General features: G+C 36.6%; 1 protein-coding gene across 1 annotated transcript in view; it reads left to right on the top strand.

Moving 5' to 3' along the window:
* Positions 1-25,665, top strand: part of DOCK3 (dedicator of cytokinesis 3) — a 924,676-nt gene that overhangs the window by 220,637 nt on the left and 678,374 nt on the right. The window contains exon 3 of the mRNA XM_053721106.1: positions 13,970-14,010. Coding sequence (XP_053577081.1) covers positions 13,970-14,010 — 41 coding nt within the window. The remainder of the gene's footprint in view (positions 1-13,969; positions 14,011-25,665) is intronic.

Below are 25,665 nucleotides of genomic sequence, written 5' to 3'. Positions count from 1 at the left end.
AACTTTTATGCTCCTTAAAAATGTCCAAAAATAATGTTCTAATTAATTATTTACTACATCATCTATTTTTAATTTATGCTATAAAATATACTTTCTTCTAAATGTATATTTTAAACTAAACAGTAAAAGTAATAAAAATTAAACATTAAATAAGTTCAACACTCATGAGTGTGAAAAATGGTTTTCTTTCATTAACACATGTTTAACACATGTTCTTCTTGTGATTGTCTAGTAATATTTTACTTAAAAAATAAGGCTAGCATACAAGTAAGGAGCCTTTGAGCCTTTTGTACTCTTAATAAGTGTTCAATTACACATTATTTGCAATCAATAGTTTTAAAACCATATATGATGATATACAATGAGGAATTCAATAATTCAATCATTACATCTCAACAATTGCTCACTGCTATATATACTGAATATTAGGTTTCTAACCATATATAGTATTAAACAATTGTTAAGAGTTAATGATTCATTTATTGAGGCCGAATTATCAAATGTCTGTCGGACCTGATCCGACAGTGCAGATCAGGTCCAACAGACATCGCTGAATGCGGAGAGCAATACGCTCTCCGTATTCAGCATTGCACCAGCAGCTCACAAGAGCTGCTGGTGCAACACCGCCCCCTGCAGACTCGTGGCCAATGGGCCGCCAGCAGGGAGGTGTCAATCAACCCGATTATACTCTATCGGGTTGAATTATGGCGATTCCTGTCCACCTGCTCAGAGCAGGCGGACAGGGTTATTGAGCAGCGGTCTTTGTGACCGCTGCTTTATAACTGCTCTTTCTGGAGAGTCTGAAGACTCGCCAGAATTACGGGCCCTCAAGGCCCCATTGTTTTAACCATTGCTGAAAACCATATATGGTAATCATCAGGTTAAAAAAAGTTTAACGCAATTAAGTTATTTTTACTTCATGCATGAAAAAACACAACAAAGTTATATTAGGGTGCGTTAAAGATTTATTTATTATTATAATTGTAAAAATAATTATTACATTATAATTATAATAATAAATTTAATTTTTTAAATATGTTTACTATTTATTGTTAATTATTAATAATATTTTTAATAAAATAAATACTTATTGCATCCCAATATAATTCCTGTCAGGTTTAGGACACATGAAGAACTTAGTTATGTCTATTGAGGCGTGTAGGTTCTTCATGTGTGCTAAAACCCGACAGGAGTTATATTAGGGTGCATTAAGTATTTATATTATTAAAAATATTGTTACTAATTAATAACAAATAGTAAACATACAAAAATATGTAATTATTATAATGATTTATTACAATTTATAAGAACCTCTAAATTATTTTTTAATTTCTATTAATAATACTTTTTACAATTTTTAGAAAAATAAATCTTTAAGGCACTCTAACATAAGTTATTTTTTGTGTGCACATGAAGAACTTACGTGCCTCAATAGATATAACTTAGGTCCGTTAAATCCAACAGGAGTAAACTAATTATTCATGTGCACTAAACCCGACATGAGTTCTATTAGGATGCATTATGTATTTATTTTATAAAAAATATTGAAAAATATTAATAATAATAGTAAAAAAATATTATAGAAGTTCTTAAAAATTCTAAAGAAAATCATATTAATATTTAATTATATTTTATAATCATAATAATTATTATTAATAATTATTCATTTTTTCAATGTTTTATATGAAATAAATATATTATGCACCTTAATATAACTCCTGTCAGGCTTAGCGCACATGCACATTATTTATTTGTAAGATTTTAATATAAAAAATAAAATATTTATTAACATAAAGGGTCATAAAATCTATGTGTATATATAATGTGTGTATATGTATGTATGCATATACATACAATATATATATATATATATGTAAATATGCTTACACATATATATGTGCACATAGAAATACACATGCATATACTGTATATGACACTTTTAAACCCTTCCCAGTTCAGCACTTGTCTAATACCAAATTCCTTTCAATCACTGTTAATAAATGTGTAATTATAAATATATATATATATATATATATTTGTATATTATTTTTAATATGCATACATGTGAGTGTAATACTTTTTTTGAATATGTATTTAATGTGTTTTGTGCAACTTTTATTTTAGCCTTACACTTTACTTCAGGTCTTAGGCTGCGCCAATCTATAATTTTCAACTTGTAATATGATTGCGGTATCCATTGAAAGTACAGGTTGTGCTTGATCAAAGTCAGGCACGCTAACCATCACATGTAAATGGCATTTTACCATAGACTTGTAATATCAAGTTGCACGCTAATAATAGCGTGTCATTTGATACTGCTTATCGAGACAGCACTATCATTAGTGCGCCACTTGTAATCTAGCCCTTAGTGTTTAACGTTCCTTTAACCAAGCGACATTACACGTTGACTTTGTGTAAATTAGGCATGTAACACTCAATTTGTAGCGACATGGCTTCTCAGCAGAACTAATTTTGTATAACACTTTAGCTAGGGTGTGTAATGCAAATATTACATAGTGTATCAAATCAGAGTGAGTTATTTTTATATCACAATCTCATTAAGCTGTTAAAAGCTTTTCAAATTATACAGAATCTGCCCACATGTTTTAGAGCTTGTAATGTGTTTTATTTAAAAAAAATCAGTTTTATTGTAGACTATTATAACTAATAATTGATGGTAATGATGCATTATTATTGTTAGTATAATTATGTGCTATGGTGTCAGAATGTTAACACTACCCCATGATCCTGTGATCTTGTTCTTGGATGTTACTGGGGCCTCTCTATATACAACATTGTAAGGCATACTGTATTGAACAAGGGGTGCTCCGTTTTATGAAATAAAGATGTCAGATCTGCTTAAATATTTTATAGTGCGCTTTAATTTGCATATCAGGTGATGTCACAGAAGATAGAGCCACAAATAAGTCTATTATAATATGCAAATTCTGTTGAGCCTCCTTTTATTTATATTTGAGCTTTACTGGGTGATAATTTCTTTTTAACCTTCCGTTCCACCTTTTCCATTAGTGACCCTAGCTTACTGTGGCCTAGAATACAAGTGGAGTGCAACTGATAGCTTGAGGTGTGTTATTTTGCAATTGGAGTAGTGCAGTCAATAACACATGATCAGCTATAACAAGTTGTTAGTTAAAATGTTTAACCAAAGCACATCTGATTCATATTTAGGTTTAGATTTACCAAGTAGTGGATACTGCAATCTCCCCGCGTAGTGTACTGCTTGCCGGAAACTGTAGTTAAGAAGCCTGAGCAGTAACAGGGAGAGCTGGAGGGAAGAGCCACTGCAGGAGAAGATAGGGATCCACCAAATACACACCATAAAAGTCACACAATTAGCAATACAAGTCATTATACACTGGTCTTTACATAGATGGAGTCATGCAAGTATAAATAGAAATAAGGGCTGGAGCTAAGATACTCAACGTTACTAACATAAAATACGCTAGCTTAACTATATATCAGAGATGAGTCCGGTAGGAAATTCTGTTAGCCCACTTCCGTTATGAAGAATTGGTTCATTACTTGTGCCTCATAGTGGTTTAACATAGCATATAAAGGAAAATAATAAAGCACAACCAATGGAGATCAATGGGGCTTTGGGTACATATAGGATGAAATATTTTTAAATGAGCAATAGATGACCTAAGCTAGTCAAGATAAAAATGATATTGAATGTAGTAAAAGTGTATCAATGCCTTTATATTGATATCTACTTTTACACGCTGTGTTATGAGCAACCTGTATACGTTTATAGATCATGCTGCTAAGAAGAAGCTTCAGGTACTATCAGTTATAAAAGGAGAATATCTAAAATTAGGTCAGGGCAGCATTATGAGGAGCTGTAAAATAGCACTGCTTATGTGTTTTAAGGTAGAGAAAGAAAATAATATGCCACAAGATACACAACGCAGAAGACATTCATCTAACAATGTATTATATACTTATCTATACATAGATGAAGTTGTGGAAATTTAAATAGAAATAAGGGCTGGAACCAAGAAACTCATTGTTGCAAATATAAAGTGTGCTAGGTTAACAATATATCTGAGGCGAGTCCAATAGTTAGTTCCATTAGCCCACTTCCATAGTGGAGAATTGGGTCATTGCTTGTGCCTCATAGCACTAGGAGAAAGTCTGAATCCATTGCAGTAGGGGCCCCCTTTGAATGAGTGGGTTCAGACAGCTGATGTCCTAACAAATAAATGATCCCCAGTGAACATGTGCTCTTAGAGCCCCAAAGTTTACTTCAAGATATCAGCGGTTTCCACATTCTTCCCGTGCAGCTAGAAACTGGCTATCAACGCAACTTGCTGTTAAAATAGCATTACCGTAGATCAATAGGCCGGCCGCACCATCCTGCAGGTCTGCAAGGAAGGATTCTGTGTAAAGATTTTTCTGCTGCATAGCGACACCTACTCCTACTTTGTTATGATGAGCCCTTGAGTCCCATGTAGATGTAATGAGGTTCCGTTTATTTGCGATCTTTTCAGGCTGGAGTAGATAGCTCTGCTTAATATCTGCCATGTAATGAGGGATACTTGCTTCGGTTTGTGGTGTTACGTGCTAAATGGCAGCTTCTCCTCCCTCCGACATTTTAGGTATACTGGCAGCTCCCTGACATGGCATGTCTCTGATTATACAAAAATACAAACAGAGGAGTAGCTCGCCCATAAATAAGTATAAATACAAGAATGCAGGGAAAAACGGATGACTGCAGTAAAAATGAAGCTGTAGCTATATCCCATGTATAAAGGTATGATGTGGTAATAAATCCTTTTGACTTTTATTTTTATCTTTTATACACAAATCATTCCCATGGAGTAGAGATAATAGCACTTACAGTTCTGTAGCTGCGAGTATCGCTCCTGAAGTTCAGATGTCTTTGTTTTCCTCCAAGCTGATTTTGGCGTAAAACATCCGGCGTTTCACCAGGTGAACAATGCAGGCCAAGTGTCCATTACAGCCTGTACGCCTCCTTACGTGACTCACGTTCCTTTCACACAGGTACCAGGAGCCCTATGGGTGTCCTTAATGATCGACAAAAATATAATACAAAATACTCAGACCGGCTCATGCTAGTACTAATAAAAGAAAGTTCTTTATTATAAACTTTAAAAGTTTCAAACACACCAAAAGACCATTAACAAGTAAGAAGATTCTGCCAAGTAAAAAAGTGAAGCTACGACCTTGGCCCGAATGACGTCACTGGCGCGTTTCAGGTGTCTCCCAGGGATAAAAGCTGTAAGCTATGGTCAAAACAAATGGCAGCCATTGTGCCTATATTTAACGAACATATCAGAAAGGCCCAACAAGATCAAAAGAAAAGCTACATTAAGAATGCTAGGGTTTGTGTGTTTCAGTGGTGAGAAGAAGCAGCAGCACTCCCAAATCATAGAGTATAAAAACAAAATTTATTTCCAAAGTTTAAAAATAATGAATGCAAACAGCACAGCACAACGCCAAATACATCAATGGATGGGAGAGTGGAGTCCTGACCTGTTTCGTGCTGTGTAGCACTTAATCATAGGATAGCTCCCCACCTGTGTAGTGCACCATTAAAGAAAGTAATGACCAATCAAAGTACTGAAAGATCTGACACTCCCATAGAGGTGAATTTCAGCATAAAGCTTGCACAAATTTTTGCATATAGCCTCAATGAATCATCATATGTAAATCTTAAAATTTCCAAATCCTTTAGTTTTCATATCCTTAAATTTTCAAAACTATAAATTTTAAATTTTCAAATTTTCAAAGATTTACAAAAAACATGATGTTACCAAAATTCGACAAAATCCTAATTGCATGGACATATTCATGTATATATAAAGTATACAAACAGTTATATGATGTAATAGAATCATTCCATAATTGAATATCATCAGGGATACTGTATAAATTGGTTTAGACAATATTCATCTAATAACGGGATAACCCAAACTCCCACAATATTCCCAATGACATCCAAGATAGAAATGATAGGAAATTTGATTCCTATTCCCAAGGTACTTCTGAAGGAATAAATGCAATGTGCGGATGGGATACATGATAGCAATAACCATAATAATAAGAAATGAAGCATGCCACAACAGATACATAAATACTGAATTAATGTGAAAATATATATAGTAATAAAAATGTAAATGTGTGAATATACTTGTGTCAAACAGATGGAAAACAACTGTTATTATTATTGTTGTCAGTGTAATAATCAAGAAATGTTGTAGCTCAACATACAACCAAAGCCAAACTATATGATAATTATTCCACAAAATAACTAATGTCCCATTCTTTGTTTAGCCCATTGCGTTCTCTGGTGTTTAGTTTCCAAATCCAGAACAATTCCTTTCTGGATAGTATATTATAAATATTCCCACATCTGATCGGTTTTTTAGCCCCATCTATTACTTTCACCGTAAATTTGGGTTGGTCTGTGAAATGGAAACAATTGAAATGTCTGGCTACACTGGAATCTTTATTATAGTTTTTGATATCTCGTTTATGTTCACCTATCCTGGACCTAAGGGCAAGTGAGGTCTGGCCTACATACTGTTCAGAACAAAGGGTACAGTCTATAAGGTAAACTACAAAGGTCGTACCACAATTGGCATAGTGATTAATTTTAAAATTTTGTTTGGTTGCATGGCTAGAAAAGTCAACTCCGGTTGCAGTCTGTTGGCAAGTAAGACAATTTCTTGATAGACATTTAAAAGTACCCTTCTTATTAAGCCACTGTGTTCCCATTTCCCTCTGGTTACTATTGACCATACTAGGGGAAAGTTTTTTAGCAAGAGTTGGTGCTTTTTTGGACACGAATTTGACTTTGTCTACAATGCCCACTAGAGCGTCATTGCCCTTAAGAACTGGCAAGTTGCTTTTGATAATATTGCATAAGTCATCGAATTGTAGGGAAAATTCAGTAGAAAAAACTACTGTATCCCTATCATACCCCATTTTCTTTGAAAAATTGGCCTTACTACAATCAGAAGGCCTAGGGTTATTTCTAACATCATTCAGTGACTGCTGCAATAGATCGGGATCATAGCCCCTAGCACTTAGCCTGTCTATCAATTTGTGTGCCTGGGAATTAAATAACTCATCAGAGTTAGAATTTCTATGAAGCCTAAGAAGCTGGCTCCTGGGAATAGATTTGACTAAATGTTTAGGGTGACAGGATGTTGCATGTAAAATCGTATTACACGATGTTGGTTTTCTGTATGTATCCTTGATGACCCCATTGTGTTCAATTGAACCAGCCAAGGTGAGGTCCAAAAAATGGACTTCTCTGTCCTGTATTTCCCCTGTAAATTTCAAATGTAAATCATTACTATTTACATAATCAAGGAAATCTTCAAAGACAAAGTCACCTTTTACCACAAAAATTAGATCATCGATGTATCTCATATACACACAGATATTATCCAAAAACGGATTGCCATTGCTGTAGAGACTGTTGAGCTCCCACCATCCCACAAATAAATTGGCAAATGAGGGCGTAAATTTCGCCCCCATCGCTGTACCACATATTTGTAAGAAATATTCACCATTGAACGTGAAATAGTTGTGGGATAGTAGGAACTCAGCAGTCTCACAGAAAAACACTTTGAACTCTTCTGAATAGTTTGTATAATTGTCTAGGAAAAAGTTTATTGCTTGTAGACCCAAGACATGAGGTATACATGAGTAAAGCGATACTGCTTCTATCACCACCCACCTATTACTTTCATTCAATGTGATTTTTAAACTTTGGAAATAAAATAAAAATAAAAATAAATCATAAAATTTATGATTTGGGAGTGCTGCTGCTTATTCTCACCATTGCTTTTCTGGAGTTGGCTCTATCCTCACACTGCTGGCACCCCGCCACTAGTGCACCTTCAGTTACCGGAATCTACTTCCTTGGATTGGGCTACAGTGTCACACCTCCTGGGCTGTAGCTATGTCATCCTCCCCTACATGCTTTGTGTGTTTCAGCCAGGAGAAAGAGTTCTAGTTTTGGTTCGTACTGTTGAAAACAAATCTTTGGAAACCCCACAGGGACCTTATGAAGTAATTGAGAGAACGAGTGAAGTAAATTATGAAGTAAGGAAACCAGGTAGAAGAAAATAGCAAATATATCATGCTAGTTTATTGCAGCCTTGGAAATAAATGGATGTATTGGTTACTACAGAAGCAGAAGATAACAGTGATACTGAAGTTAATATTTCAGTTACCTTGTCATTACATCAGAGATAAGAAGTAAAAGAGTTTCTCCTAATTAATAAATAAGTGTTTTCCACAGTGCCAAGTAAAACTCATGTTATAAAACACAACATTATAAGAGAACCAGGGGAAAGGGTTAAATGACCACTAAATAATAAAGAAATAAAACAAATAAATAGACAATGTAAAAGGTTGAATTTCACATGAACAGTAGAGTTTTTTTCTGACAATTTTCAGTTAGTTTTATTTTCCTTCCCACTGCACCTTGTAACAGCCATCATCCAATCACAAAATGCATATACATATATTCTTTGAATCTTGCACATGCTCAGTAGAAGCTGGTGCCTCAGAAAGTGTAAATATAAAATAATTGTGCGTATTTAGATAATGGATGTGAATTGCAAATTTGTTTAAAATTGTGTTCTCTATCGGAATCATGAAAGTTTAATTTTAACTTGAGTGGAATCTGAAGCCTGTAGGGAGGCTATTAGATCAGATGTCAATGAGATGTTAGATTTGGGCATAAATGAAGAGTCCCAAAGTGACTGGAGCAATCCTATTGTGCTTATACTGAAACCCAATGGCACAATTAGATTTTGTAATGATTATTGTAAACTGAATTTAGAATCAACATTCATGCATATCCTAAGCTAAGAATTGACCAGATAGGGGAGAAATTTGGGAAAGCCCAGTATCTTACCACAATAGACCTATCTAAAGGTTATTGGCACACAGAGCAAGTAAAAGAAAATACTACATTTTCCACAGCTGATGGTCTGTTTCTTTTTACCTTTTGACTTACATGGTGCACCTGCCAAATTCCAAAGAATGATGGGCAAAATATTAAAGCCACATATACATGGATTGTATATAATGGAATATATGTTTCTCCACAAATATGGAATATTTGTTGTTGTATAGGTCCTAAACTATAGGAATGTATTTTGCGTATTGTAGGCCAGTAATCCACTCAGTTTTGATGTGTTAAAAAGTTACAGATGAGGAACCCCCACGTGCAAATGATAATTATCAATTAATATTTGTTAAAGGGTCATATAAATCAAAAGTTGACTTGCTTTAATTCATTAGAGACTATAATTTAAGACTACCGACCCTGTACTAATGTGTGTTTTAAATAGCGTGTGCTGGGTCTGTTAGGTAGAACCTGTGAGACAGAAAAATCTTGCTGATGCTGAGCTGCTGTTTAAAGACTCTAGGCCCATAAGTTTAATTTGTAGTTGGTGTGGACCAGCCACCCAGCTGTAGTTAGGGTACTTTATATTGTATAGTAAACGCTGTAGAGCAAGTTATGTTTGTTTTTTTTTGCTTATGTTTTTAAATTACTTCTTCAAATTGTATGAAAATCATTAGGCCTTTCCCTTGCTTTATTCTTTTGGTATACTTTGTTGAAGAGCATATCAAGGTATGTTCTGGAAGTTGCACGCGTCTGTAGCACTATATGGTAGCCGTTTTGCACGAATACGTTTAGCAATATTATTAGTTTGCTCTTCATCAAAAGATACCAAGAGAAGTTATAAAAAAATATGATAAAAGTAAATCATACAATTAAAAAAATGTGTTCTCTATCTGAATTACGAAAGAAAATGTTTGTGTTTCGTGTCCATACTCCCTTAAAGGCACATTGATATAACAATTTACATCAGACCTCTGCTTAGACTGCTACAGATTTTGAAATGTTTATTTTGTTTGAAGATCTTTTGCCGTGTAGTGCTTAAAGGGACATGAATAAAAGAGCGTAGAAATTCAAACAAAATCTAATTTACTCATCTTGATATCTGCTGTGGAATCTAAGATCAAGCACAATCTTGAGACTACCTCAGTATGCTCTAATGGAAAGGAACTACATTTCAACAAAGGATAGTTCTAGAAAGTTTTTTTTTTTTTTTTTTAAATTGTACACAGCATTTAAATAATTGAAGATTAATTTTTACTTGTATGCCCCTTTAATTGCTCATATGGGCCTAGATTTAGAGTTTTGTCGGTAACGACCCGCGTAGCTAACGCTTGCTTTTTTCTGGCCGCACCTTTTAAATACCTCTGGTATTGAGAGTTCACAGAATGGCTGCGTTAGGCTCCAAAAAAGGAGCGTACAGGCATATTTACCGCCACTGCAACTCTCGATACCAGAGTTGCTTACGGACGCGGCCAGCTTCAAAAACATGCTCGTGCACGATTCCCCCATAGAAAACAATGGGGCTGTTTGAGCTGAAAAAAAACCTAACACCTGCAAAAAAGCCGCGTTCATCTCCTAACGCAGCCCCATTGTTTCCTATGGGGAAACACTTCCTACGTCTGCACCTAACACCCTAACATGTACCCCGAGTCTAAACACCCCTAACCTTACACTTATTAAGCCCTAATCTGCCGCCCCCGCTATCGCTGACACCTGCATATTATTTTTAACCCCTAATCTGCCGCTCCGTACACCCCCGCCACCTACATTATCCCTATGTACCCCTAATCTGCTGCCCTAACATCGCCGACCCCTATATTATATTTATTAACCCCTAATCTGCCGCCCCCAACGTCGTCTCCACCTAACTACACTTATTAACCCCTAATCTACCGACCGGACCTGAGCGCTGCTATAATAAATGTATTAACCCCTAATCCGCCTCACTCCTGCCTCAATAACCCTATAATAAATAGTATTAACCCCTAATCTGCCCTCCCTAACATTGCCGACACCTAACTTCAAGTATTAACCCCTAATCTGCCGACAGGAGCTCACCGCTACTATAATAAATGTATTAACCCCTAAAGCTAAGTCTAACTTTAACCCTAACACCCCCCTAAATTAAATATAATTTAAATCTAACGAAATAAATTAACTCTTCTTAAATAAATTATTCCTATTTAAATCTAAATACTTACCTGTAAAATAAACCCTAATATAGCTACAACATAAATTATAATTATATTATAGCTATTTTAGGATTAATATTTATTTTACAGGCAACTTTGTATTTATTTTAACCAGGTACAATAGCTATTAAATAGTTAAGAACTATTTAATAGCTAAAATAGTTAAAATAATTACAAAATTACCTGTAAAATAAATCCTAACCTAAGTTACAATTAAACCTAACACTACACTATCAATAAATTAATTAAATACAATTCCTACAAATAAATACAATTAAATAAACTAACTAAAGTACAACAAATAAAAAAGAACTAAGTTACAAAAAATAAAAAAATATCTACAAACATTAGAAAAATATTACAACAATTTTAAACTAATTACACCTACTCTAAGCCCCCTAATAAAATAACAAAGACCCCCAAAATAAAAAAATGCCCTACCCTATTCTAAATTACAATTCAGCCAATCAGATTGAGCTCGCATTCTATTGGCTGATCGGAACAGCCAATAGAATGCAAGCTCAATCTGATTGGCTGATCGGATCAGCCAATCGGACTGAACTTGATTCTGATTGGCTGATTCCATCAGCCAATCAGAATTTTCCTACCTTAATTCCGATTGGCTGATAGAATCCTATCAGCCAATCGGAATTCGAGGGACGCCATCTTGGATGACGTCCCTTAAAGGAACCGTCATTCTTCAGTTGGACGTCGTCGGAAGAAGATTGATCCACGCTGGAGGTCTTCACGATGGAGCCGGTCCTCATCGGATGAAGATAGAAGATGCCGCTTGGATCAAGATGGTTGCCGGTCTGGATCGCCTCTTCTTCCCGTATAGGATGAAGATTTTGGAGCCTCTTCTGGACCTCTTCAGCCGCCGGATGATGGATGTCTAGCCCCCGCTTGGGTTGGATGAAGATTTTGGAGCCAGGACCGATCGGTGTGATACCCGGTGAGGTGAAGATAAGGTAGGAAGATCTTCAGGGGCTTAGTGTTAGGTTTATTTAAGGGGGGTTTGGGTTAGATTAGGGGTATGTGGGTGGTGGGTTGTAATGTTGGGGGGGGTATTGTATGTGTTTTTTTACAGGCAAAAGCGCTGAATTTCTTGGGGCATGCCCCGCAAAGGGCCCTGTTCAGGGCTGGTAAGGTAAAAGAGCTTTGAACTTTTGTAATTTAGAATAGGGTAGGGCATTTTTTTATTTTGGGGGTCTTTGTTATTTTATTAGGGGGCTTAGAGTAGGTGTAATTAGTTTAAAATTGTTGTAATATTTTTCTAATGTTGGTAAATATTTTTTTATTTTTTGTAACTTAGTTCTTTTTTATTTTTTGTACTTTAGTTAGTTTATTTAATTGTATTTATTTGTAGGAATTGTATTTAATTAATTTATTGATAGTGTAGTGTTAGGTTTAATTGTAACTTAGGTTAGGATTTATTTTACAGGTAATTTTGTAATTATTTCAGCTATTTTAGCTATTAAATAGTTCTTAACTATTTAATAGCTATTGTACCTGGTTAAAATAAATACAAAGTTGCCTGTAAAATAAATATTAATCCTAAAATAGCTATAATATAATTATAATTTATGTTGTAGCTATATTAGGGTTTATTTTACAGGTAAGTATTTAGATTTAAATAGCAATAATTTATTTAAGAAGAGTTAATTTATTTTGTTAGAATAAAATTATATTTAACTTAGGGGGGTGTTAGGGTTAAAATTAGCTTTAGGGGTTAAAAAATTTATTAGAGTAGCGGTGAGCTCCGATCGGCAGATTAGGGGATAATACTTGAAGTTAGGTGTCGGCTATGTTAGGGAGGGCAGATTAGGTATTAATACTATAGGCGGATTAGGGGTTAATAACTTTATTATAGTAGCGGTGCGGTCCGGTCGGCAGATTAGGGGTTAATAAGGGTAGGCAGGTGGAGGCGACGTTGAGGGGGGCAGATTAGGGGTTAATAAATATAATATAGGGGTCGGCGGTGTTAGGGGCAGCAGACTAGGGGTACATAGCTATAATGTAGCTGGCGGCGGCGTGCGGACGGCAGATTAGGGGTTAATAATAATATGCAGGGGTCAGCGATAGCGGGGGTGGCAGATTAGGGGTTAATAAATATAATATAGGGGTCGGCGGTGTTAGGGGCAGCAGATTAGGGGTACATAGGGATAACGTAGTTGGCGGCAGTGTACGGAGCGGAAGATTAGGGGTTAAAATTTTTTATAGAGTGGCGGCGATGTGGGGGGGCCTCGGTTTAGGGGTACATAGGTAGTTTATGGGTGTTAGTGTACTTTAGAACACAGTAGTTAAGAGCTTTATGAACCGGCGTTAGCCCAGAAAGCTCTTAACTACTGACTTTTTTCTGCGGCTGGAGTTTTGTCGTTAGATTTCTAACGCTCACTTCAGCCACGACTCTAAATACCGGAGTTAGAAAGATCCCATTGAAAAGATAGGATACACAATTGACGTAAGGGGATCTGCGGTATGGAAAAGTCGCGGCTGAAAAGTGAGCGTTAGACCCTTTCCTGACTGACTCCAAATACCGGAGTTAGCCTAAAACCAGCGTTAGGAGCCTCTAACGCTGGTTTTCACGGCTACCGCCAAACTCTAAATCTAGGCCATGGTGTGCATACATAAAATAACCAGTCCCTTTAATGTGATTATAATACATTAATACACCTGTGTTTAAGCTGTGAAATCATGAAATTCTGGTTATTGTCTAACTCCAATAGATTGTAAGCTCTTTGCAAAAGGACATGTGAGAGTGATGACATTAGTGATAATAACTGTATACTGGAGGATGCTGTATATAAATATATATTGCTGCTTTATGCAATCTGAACTGATTATTGTCTGTTTTTCTTTCTAGGCTGGTACAGAGGAATCTCCATTAGGAACCCCAGTGCCAAGGTAATGTGTGGGATAGCAAGACATTCATTGAACGTGGAAGACAAAATTAAACTTTCATGAAAAAAAAACCCATGGAATTTTAAGAGATGTTTCAAATTACTTCTATTATCACAATTAGTTGTTTCTTTTGGTATACTTTGTTAATAAGCATACCTAGGTAGGTTTAGCATTGCACTACTAGCTCCCAGTGGAGTGTTGTAAACTGTTGGTAACAAGTATCTATGTAAAAGCGACACTAAACCCAAATATTTTCTTTCATGATTCAGATAGAGAAGCAATTTTAAGTAACTTTCTAATTTACTCCTATTATCCTTTTTCTTCATTCTCTTGGTATCTTTATTTGAAAAAGCAGGAATGTAAGCTGAGCCCATTTTTTGTTCAGCACCCTGGATAGCGCTTGCTGATTGGTGGCAAGTGGAACCCACAAACCAAAAATGGGCCGGCTCCTAAGCTTACATTTATGCTTTTCAAATACTGATACCAAGAGAACGAAGAAAAAATGATAATCGGAGTAAAATAGAAAGTTGCTTAAAATTGCATGCTCTATCTGAATCATGAAAGAAACATATTGCATTTAGTGTCCCTTTACGGTATTTTAAAGTCTATAGAGATGTTTTATGTTAACTGTTTACAAGGTTTACAACAGCAATGGAAATTAGGCCTTATAGTTAAAGCATTTTGTTGTTGAACTGTTATTAATTTTTCGTTTTGTATATTTTACAGTTGGCTTTGATTTTTTATATTTATTAATTTATTCTGTAAGGTTTTGAAGGTAGTGGGTGCAACATTGTGGCCTGGGATTACAAACTATGATCTTTCAAAGGCTAATTTGTTGTGTACACTTGTGTCATGTAGATCTGCATTTCAAATGAAAGAGCAGAATTTAAAAATATGCATTAGCAGAATGTACCTATCAGCCAATGAAAACAATCAGGAAGTACTTTTCAGCCAATGGACAGCATCAAAAAGTACCTATCAGTCAATGAACATTATCAGGACAGGAAGTACCTATCATTCAATTAAGATAATCAGTAAATACCTACCAACCAATGAACAGTATCAGACAGTACCTATTAGCCAATGAACAGTATCAGACAGTATCAGCCATTGAACAGTATCAGACAGTACCTATCAGCCAATGAACAGTATCAGACAGTACCTATTAGCCAATGAACAGTATCAGACAATACCTATCAGCCAATGAACAGTATCAGACAGTACCTATTAGCCAATGAACAGTATCAGACAGTACCTATCAGCCAATGAACAGTATCAGACAGTACCTATCAACCAATCAACAGTATCAGACAGTACCTATCAGCCAATGAGCAGTATTAGACAGTACCTATCAGCCAATGAACAGTATCAGACAGTACCTATTAGCCAATGAACAGTATCAGACAGTACCTATCAGCCAATGAACAGTATCAGACAGTACCTATCAACCAATCAACAGTATCAGACAGTACCTATCAGCCAATGAGCAGTATCAGACAGTACCTATCAGCCAATGAGCAGTATTAGACAGTACCTATCAGCCAATGAACAATATCAGACAGTACCTATTAGCCATTGAACAGTATCAGACAGTACCTATCAGCCAATGAACAGTATCAGAAACTACCTATCAGCCAATGAACAGTATCAGACAGTACCTATCAGCCAATGAACAGTATCAGACAGTACCTATCAGCCAATGAACAGTATCAGACAGTACCTATCAGCCAATGAACAGTATCAGACACTATCTATCAGCCAATGAACAGTAGCAGACAGTATCCATCAGCCAATAAACAGTATCAGACAGTAACTATCAGCCAATGAACAATATCAGACAGTATCCATCAGCCAATGAACAGTATCAGACAGTATCCATCAGCCAATGAACAGTATCAGACAGTACCTATTAGCCAATGAACGGTATCAGACAGTACCTATTAGCCAATGAACAGTATCAGACAGTATCTATTAGCCAATGAACAGTATCAGACAGTGCCTATCAGCCAATGAACAGTATCAGACAGTACCTATCAGCCAATGAACAGTATCAGACAGTACCCATTAGCTAATGAACATTAGTAGGAAGAACCTGTAAGCCAATCAGCATTAGTAGGAAAAAGAATTGCTTCAGCTATTTTAGTTTCGGATTAAATTAAAAAAGCTTTTACTTACCATTTTTTCAGGCAGACAAACATCATCAAAATGCTTTAAGAGGCGTTATATCCCAAACTGTAATATACATCAATGCATTTCGCTTTTGAATATAAGCACTTGCATAAGAAAATTGCTTCTGGTAAAGGCTATCACTGTTTTAAGTGATAACTCTAATGGTGCTTGTACACGTGAAGCATATCTAAATATGCTTCATCCAACAGACTTTTGAACACTGTTTCTGCCCAGAGAGCTGTCAGTGCCTTGTATTGTGCTTGCAAAGAGTCAAATTACATGGTATAAGTCACTGCCAGCTCGGCTAGATTACGAGTTTTGCATTATTAGCGGCTTGGTGCTAACTTGCAAGTTATTGCCACCGCTCATCTCCCTCTAGCGCTGCTATTACAGGTTTGCAAAAACCGGGCGTTAGCAGGCAATAAGGCAGCGTTGAGCAAAATTGAGCTCCATACAGCACTCCAATACCAGCGCTGCTGTGAGCTGGTTTTACGTGCTCGTTCACGATTTCCCCATAGACATCAATGGGGAGAGCCAGCTAAAAAAAGTCTAACACCTGCAATAAAGGAGCGTAAAGCTCTGTAACGCAGCCCCATTGATTCCTATGGGGAAACAAAAGTTATGTTTACACCTAACACCCTAACATAAACCCCGAGTCTAAACACCCCTAATCTGCCGCCCCCGACATCGCCGACACCTACATTACACTTATTAACCCCTAATCTGCTGTCCCCGATACCGCCGCCACCTACCTACACTTATTAACCCCTAATCTGCCACCCCCAATGTCGCCGCCACCTACATAAATTTAATAACCCCTAATCTGCCGCCCCCAACGTCGCCGCCTCTATACTAAAGTTATAAACCCCTAAACCTAACCCTAAGTCTAACCCTAACACCCACTAACTTTAATATAAATAAAATAAATCTAAATAAAAATTACTATCATTAACTAAATTATTCCTATTTAAAACTAAATACTTACCTGAAAATAAACCCTAAGCTAGCTACAATATAACAAATAGTTACATTGTATCTATTTTAGGTTTTATTTTTATTTCACAGGCAAGTTTGTATTTATTTTAACTAGGTAGAATAGTTACTAAATAGTTATTAACTATTTACTAACTACCTAGTTAAAATAAATACAAATTTACCTGTAAAATAAAACCTAACCTGAGCTACACTAACACCTAAACGTACACTACAATTAAATAAATTACATTAATTAAATACAATTAACTAAATTACAAAAAAAAAAAAACACTAAATTACACAAAATAAAAAAGAAATTATCAAATATTTAAACTAATTACACCTAATCTAATAGCCCAATCAAAATACCCCCCAAAATACCCTCCCCTCAGCCTAAATTAAACTGCCAATAGCCCTTAAAGGGACAGTCTACACCAGAATTTTTATTGTTTTAAAAGATAGATAATCTCTTTATTACCCATTTCCCAGTTTTGCATAACTAACACAGTTATAATAATATACTTTTAACCTCTGTGATTATCTTGTATTTAAGCCTCTGCAAACTGCCCCTTTCAGTTCTTTTGACAGACTTGCAGTCTAGCCAATCAGTGCCTGCTCCCAGATAACTTCTCGTGCACGAGCACAGTGTTATCTATATGAAATACGTGAACTAACACCCTGTAGTGGTGAAAAACTGTTAAAATGCAATCTGAAAGAGGTGGCCTTCAAGGTCTAAGAAATTAGCATATGAACCTCCTAGGTTAAGCTTTCAACTAAGAATACCAAGAGAACAAAGCAAAATTGGTGATAAAAGTAAATTGGAAAATTGTTTAAAATTACATGCTCTATCTGAATCATGAAAGTTTATTTTGGCCTAGACTGTCCCTTTAAAAGGGACTTTTGCGGGGCATTGCCCCAAAGAAATCAGCTCTTTTACCTGTAAAAAAAAATACAAAAAACCCCCCAACAGTAAAACCCGCCACCCACACAACCAAGCCCCCCAAATATAATCCTATTTAAAAAAACTAAGCTCCCCATTGCCCTGAAAAGGGCATTTGTATGGGCATTGCCCTTAAAAGGGCATTTAGCTCTTTTTCCGCCCAAACCCTAAGCTAAAAATAAAACCCACCCAATAAACCCTTAAAAAAACCTAACACTAACCCCCGAAGATCCACTTACAGTTTTTGAAGACCCAACATTTATCCTCAACAAAGCGGCAGAAGTCCTTATCGAAGCCGGCAGAAGTCTTCATCCAAGCAGGCCGAAGTCTTTATCCAAGCCGGCAGAAGTCTTCATCCAGACGGCATCTTCTATCTTCATCCATCTGGCGCGGAGCGGCTCCATCTTTAAGGCATCCGGCGCGGAGCATCCAATTCAATCGACGGCTCTTCCAGAATGAAGGTTCCTTTAAGGGACGTCACCCAAGATGGCGTCCCTTGCATTCCGATTGGCTGATAGAATTCTATCAGCCAATCGGAATTAAAGGGTAAAAAATCCTATTAGCTGATGCAATCAGCCAATACGATTGAGCTCGCATTCTATTGGCTGTTCCAATCATCCAATAGAATGCAAGCTCAATCCTATTGGCTGATAGGTTAGGTTTTATTTTACAGGTAAATTTGTATTTATTTTAACTAGGTAGCTAGTAAATAGTTAATAACTATTTAGTAAATATTCTACATAGTTAAAATAAATACAAACTTGCCTGTGAAATAAAAATAAAACCTAAGATAGATACAATGTAACTATTAGTTATATTGTAGCTAGTTTAGGGTTTATTTTATAGGTATTTAGTTTTAAATAGGAATTATTTAGTTAATGATAGTAATTTTTATTTAGATTTATTTTAATTATATTAAAGTTAGTGGGTGTTAGGGTTAGATTTAGGGTTAGGTTTAGGGGTTTATAACTTTAGTATAGTGGCGGCGACGTTGGAGGCGGCAGATTAGGGGTTAATAAGTATAATGTAGGTGGCTGCGATTTTAGGGGCGGCAGATTAGGTGTTAATAATATTTAACTAGTGTTTGCGATGCAGGGTTTAGGGGTTAATATGTTTATTATAGTGGCAGCGATGACCGGAGCGGCAGATTAGGGGTTAATAATTTTATTTTAGTGTTTGCGATGTGGGAGGGCCTCGGTTTAGGGGTTAATAGGTAGTTTATGGGTGTTAGTGTACTTTTTAGCACTTTAGTTATGAGTTTTATGTTACGGCGTTGTAACATAAAACCCATAACTACTGACTTTCAGTTTACGGTATGGATCTTGACAGTATAGGGTGTACCGCTCACTTTTTGGCCTCCCAGGCAAACTCGTAATACTGGCGCAAAGGAAGTCCCATTGAAAGAGGATTTTTGTAAATCTGCGGTAGTTACGTTGCGTTACGGCCAAAAAAGTGTGCGGTGCAGCTATACCTGCAAGACTCGTAATACCAGCGGTAGTGAAAAAGAGCCATAACACTGCTTTTTCACTCATACCGCAAAACTCGTAATCTAGCCGAAACTGTTTTATAATGCTGGTGTATGAAGCATATTTAGATATGTTTCGCATACACATGCACAGAAAAAGCTTGCACTAAAAAACAGTGATACCTTTTCCTAGAAGCAATTTTTTAAAAGCAAGTATAATGCAAAAAATGCTTCTATTCAGTACTGAAATGGATTGTTGTGAATTTTAATTTGGGATGTCCCTTTAAATGTTGCTCTTTTAGATAACAGAATAAGTACAGTGTCTCTTTAAAGGGACAGTCTAGTCAAAATTAAACTCATGATTCAGACAGGGCATGCAATTTTCTTTTATCATCAAATTTGCTTTGCTCTCTTGGTATTCTTTGTTGAAAGCTAAACCTAGGTAGTCTCATATCTTAATTTCTAAGCCCTTGAAGGCCACCTTTTATTACAAAGCATTTAGACAGTTTTTTACAGCTAGACAGCGCTAATTCATGTGTACCATATGGATAACATTGTGCTCACTCCAGTAGCATTGGCACTGATTGGCTAAAATGCAAGTCTGTCAAAAGAACTGAATGAGGGTGCAGTCTGCAGATACAAGGTAATCACCTTATTAATAAAATTGTGTTGGTTATGCAAAACTGGGGAATGGGTAATAAAGGGATTATCTATCTTTTTAAACAATAAAAATTCTGGAGTAGACTATCCCTTTAAGTATTGATGTCTCACTGTGCAAAAAGGGAGAAAATGCTTTAGCTTATCGGCACTAGATAAAATACCAGCTCTGACTGTGCCCTTCATACTTACAACCCTTTACTGCTCTCCGATCTTACAGGTGGGTTAGCTGGCACAATGATAAAGGGATATGTGTGTGCTGCATAGTTAGAGGGGCAGAAACAATAATAATGACTACAAGATATCTTCACTCAGTATTTACTACTCTCCAGCTCCCCATCCGCTCTCATTTCCATCCCATACACCACTTCCAATTCTTCCGTCATGCCCCCAGAGCCCATGTCGTACTCCTCATGTCTCATCTTGTCACCATGCTTTGTACTAATGTAACCATGTTGTGCCCCCATTCAATCAATTTACCCAAATACTGCCTCCTTTATACTGTGTATGCTCACATTGTATTTCTCTACTCTCTGACCTTCCGTTGCTTTTATTCATCCACCCCTTTTCAGCCCTATAATGTTTATGACCTTAATTATCCCCCCTCGACACCACTCTCACTCCTCTCTGTCACTATCAGAGCTTACAGTTTTTTTCACAGCCCAGGGTGACAGGGACCTGCCCTTTACTGTCTCTTGAGCAAACTGCATGAGTCACCAGGCCACGCCTCCAGCCAGCTGCACATTTGCATAAGTAATTGCCCACTCGTTAACAGTTCTTTAGTGCTGGTGAATGCTGTGATTCTATAAAAAGGATGCAGAAGAGCCCTGCAGAGCAGATTGTGCTGAGAACCTGCCGGATAGACTTGATCTGCTATTTCTGAAGCACTAGCTGAGCCCTCTAATATTGTAGATGGATGTGATAATAGTGTGTGCTGTGGTGTTGCTTAGAAATGCGTTATAAAATATTCAGTGGCCTCTCTTTTCCAGTATCTATCTATCTATCTATCTATATCTGTTTGACTAACTATCTATCTATTTATCTATGAATCATCTTTCTATCTATCTATATATATATATATATATCAGTCAACTATCTATCTTTCTATATATCTATCAACTATCTATCTTTCTATCTATCTATCTATCTTTCTATCTATCTATCCATCTATCTATTTACCTATCTATTGATCTAAATATCTATCTACTATCTATCTATTTTCTATTATCTATTGTCATGTATAAGGTGAGTGACTTTGATGTGATGTACAAATTAATATTTAATTTATATTATCTACATTAATATGAACACTGTACTACGTCACAGATTTTCCTTAAGTTCTGAATCAGCCCCAAACCCCCTTTACTGAGTAAGATACACTTTACAGACAGGATGTCCCAAAACTACAAAGAGAACATTTGTTCCCCAACTAGAAAGTAGAAGCTTCAAAAGGTTATTTACCTCATCGCTTAATGAGATTAGATCTTTTCAAATGAGATAAACGTGTTACCTAGATCAGGACGCCACCTGGGGTTACAGAGACACAATTCTGTACTTTAGTTCAGATAAGCTAGCAGAACCTCAGGAAGATAGTAAATTAACACTTATATGGTAATCAAATGGTAGCTCACCAAGTCTTTTCAAGTCCCAATACACAATATAATGTCTGGAGTAGACACTTACAGGCATGTGAAAACACATTGGGATTTTAAATGTTATAAATTTTCAAATATTTCATTTGTACCTAAGTATTGTATAAATGTATATTTAAGGCACGTGGGAGCTAAGCTAAGATTTTATTGTGAGATTTGAACATAGGTGAGTACAAACATTGTTAAATAAGTTATATATATATATATATATATATATATATATATATATATATATATATATTGAATTGGTTAAACTTTCTGGCTATTTATAAATTGCTCTAGTATAATGCCTGTGTGATATTTAATAAGCAATTCATTTTGAGTTAAGGTTAATTTATAGAAATATTTCATCCATTCATGGGATAAAAGACAATATCTACTGAATAGTAATTTAATCTAAATATCTCTATTGCCTGCATTATGTTCTAATATTGTATTGATCAATTGATAAATATAACTGGTTATAGGTAATATTCAGTTACTACATACATATTATCAATGTGTATCTAAAAAATAACTGATCAGAATTTCGGTATATTTTATATTGAGATTAAATATTACCTTTTATAATAATATTGTTGTCAAATTTATAGATGTTTCAGTAGTTTTATTTTGGAGTACACGACAGAGATTTAACATCTTACTGGAGTGTATTGACAAAATTCTGCTATATTAATTAGAGACATCACTGACAATAGTTTTATACTTCTATTAATTATTAATATTCATAATTACAATACATAATACGGTGGCAATTGCTGCTGATAAATACATCAACATTACTGGAGGATACTCCTGAGACGTATCAACATTATCTATATTTATTTATATCTATATCAATCTATATATCTCTATCTATCCTCTATCTATCTAATGAACTCTGCAGCATCTATCTGTTTATCTGTCTATCTTTCTATCTATCTATTTATCTATCATCTATCTATCTATCAATCTATCTATTAGTGTGTAATGCTCGCCCCTTCACTCACACGACTTCCCGCAATGTAAGATTAGACCACTGCTTCTTACACTCATTGCCACCTCTGGGGTCGCAAAGATAAATCACAGAGAGCTTGCTTGCTTTCGGTAATTTCTCTTCGCCATCTCAGAGGCTGCTTCTTACATTGTGAGAAGCAGGTTTGCACGTGCGAACCTGCCGCGCAAGGGCTCTCGGACCAACTTACTCTGCTTCGTACATGGAGCCCTATGTATTTTAATTATTGTAGGCCTAGATTTGGAGTTCGGCGGTAAAAGGGCTGTTAACGCTCCGCGGGTTTTTTTCTGGCCGCACCATAAATTTAACTCTGGTATCGAGAGTTCAAACAAATGCTGCGTTAGGCTCCAAAAAAGGAGCGTAGAGCATTTTTACCGCAAATGCAACTCTCGATACCAGAGCTGCTTACGGACGCGGCCGGCATCAAAAACGTGCTCGTGCACGATTCTCCCATAGGAAACAATGGGGCTGTTTGAGCTGAAAAAAAACCTAACACCTGCAAAAAAGCAGCGTTCAGCTCCTAACGCAGCCCCATTGTTTCCTATGGGGAAACACTTCCTACGTCTGCACCTAACACTCTAACATGTACCCCGAGTCTAAACACCCCTAGCCTTACACTTATTAACCCCTAATCTGCCGCCCCCGCTATCGCTGACCCCTGCATATTATTATTAACCCCTAATCTGCCGCTCCGTAAACCGCCGCAACCTACGTTATCCCTATGTACCCCTAATCTGCTGCCCTAACATCGCCGACCCCTATATTATATTTATTAACCCCTAATCTGCCCCCCTCAACGTCGCCGACACCTGCCTACACTTATTAACCCCTAATCTGCCGAGCGGACCTGAGCGCTACTATAATAAAGTTATTAACCCCTAATCCGCCTCACTAACCCTATCATAAATAGTATTAACCCCTAATCTGCCCTCCCTAACATCGCCGACACCTAACTTCAATTATTAACCCCTAATCTGCCGACCGGAGCTCACCGCTATTCTAATAAATGTATTAACCCCTAAAGCTAAGTCTAACCCTAACACTAACACCCCCCTAAGTTAAATATAATTTTTATCTAACGAAATAAATTAACTCTTATTAAATAAATTATTCCTATTGAAAGCTAAATACTTACCTGTAAAATACATCCTAATATAGCTACAATATAAATTATAATTATATTATAGCTATTTTAGGATTAATATTTATTTTACAGGTAACTTTGTAATTATTTTAACCAGGTACAATAGCTATTAAATAGTTAAGAACTATTTAATAGTTACCTAGTTAAAATAATAACAAAATTACCTGTAAAATAAGTCCTAACCTAAGATATAATTAAACCTAACACTACCCTATCAATAAATTAATTAAATAAACTACCTACAATTACCTAAATTAACCTAACACTACACTATCAATAAATTAATTAAATACAATTCCTACAAATAAATACAATTAAATAAACTAGCTAAAGTACAAAAAATAAAAAAGAACTAAGTTACAAAAAATAATAAAATATTTACAAACATAAGAAAAATATTACAACAATTTTAAACTAATTACACCTACTCTAAGCCCCCTAATAAAATAACAAAGCCCCCCAAAATAAAAAATTCCCTACCCTATTCTAAATTAAAAAAGTTACAAGCTCTTTTACCTTACCAGCCCTGAACAGGGCCCTTTGCGGGGCATGCCCCAAGAATTTCAGCTCTTTTGCCTGTAAAAAAAACACATACAATACCCCCCCCCAACATTACAACCCACCACCCACATACCCCTAATCTAACCCAAACCCCCCTTAAATAAACCTAACACTAAGCCCCTGAAGATCTTCCTACCTTGTCTTCACCATACCAGGTTCACCGATCCGTCCTGAAGAGCTCCTCCGATGTCCTGATCCAAGCCCAAGCGGGGGCTGAAGAGGTCCATGATCCGGTCAAAGTCTTCATCCAAGTGGGGCAGAAGAGGATCTTCCATCCGATTGAAGTCATCATCCAGGCGGCATCTTCGATCTTCTTCCATCCGGAGCGAAGCGGCAGGATCCTGAAGACATCCAGCGCGGAACATCCATCTGGACCGACGACTGAACGACGAATGACTGTTCCTTTAAGGGACGTCATCCAAGATGGCGTCCCTCGAATTCCGATTGGCTGATAGGATTCTATCAGCCAATCGGAATTAAGGTAGGAATTTTCTGATTGGCTGATGGAATCAGCCAATCAGAATCTAGTTCAATCCGATTGGCCGATCCAATCAGCCAATCAGATTGAGCTCGCATTCTATTGGCTGATCGGAACAGCCAATAGAATGCGAGCTCAATCTGATTGGCTGATTGGATCGGCCAATCGGATTGAACTTGATTCTGATTGGCTGATTCCATCAGCCAATCAGAAAATTCCTACCTTAATTCCGATTGGCTGATAGAATCCTATCAGCCAATCGGAATTCGAGGGACGCCATCTTGGATGACGTCCCTTAAAGGAACAGTCATTCGTCGTTCAGTTGTCGGTCCGGATGGATGTTCCGCGCTGGATGTCTTCAGGATCCTGCCGCTTCGCTCCGGATGGAAGAAGATCGAAGATGCCGCCTGGATGATGACTTCAATCGGATGGAAGATCCTCTTCTGCCCCGCTTGGATGAAGACTTTGACCGGATCATGGACCTCTTCAGCCCCCGCTTGGGCTTGGATCAGGACATCGGAGGAGCTCTTCAGGACGGATCGGTGAACCTGGATGGTGAAGACAAGGTAGGAAGATCTTCAGGGGCTTAGTGTTAGGTTTATTTAAGGGGGGTTTGGGTTAGA

Source organism: Bombina bombina, chromosome 7 (genome assembly GCF_027579735.1).
Source record: "Bombina bombina isolate aBomBom1 chromosome 7, aBomBom1.pri, whole genome shotgun sequence".
Taxonomy (NCBI): domain Eukaryota; kingdom Metazoa; phylum Chordata; class Amphibia; order Anura; family Bombinatoridae; genus Bombina; species Bombina bombina.
This window is presented reverse-complemented; position numbering and strand designations above follow the sequence as displayed.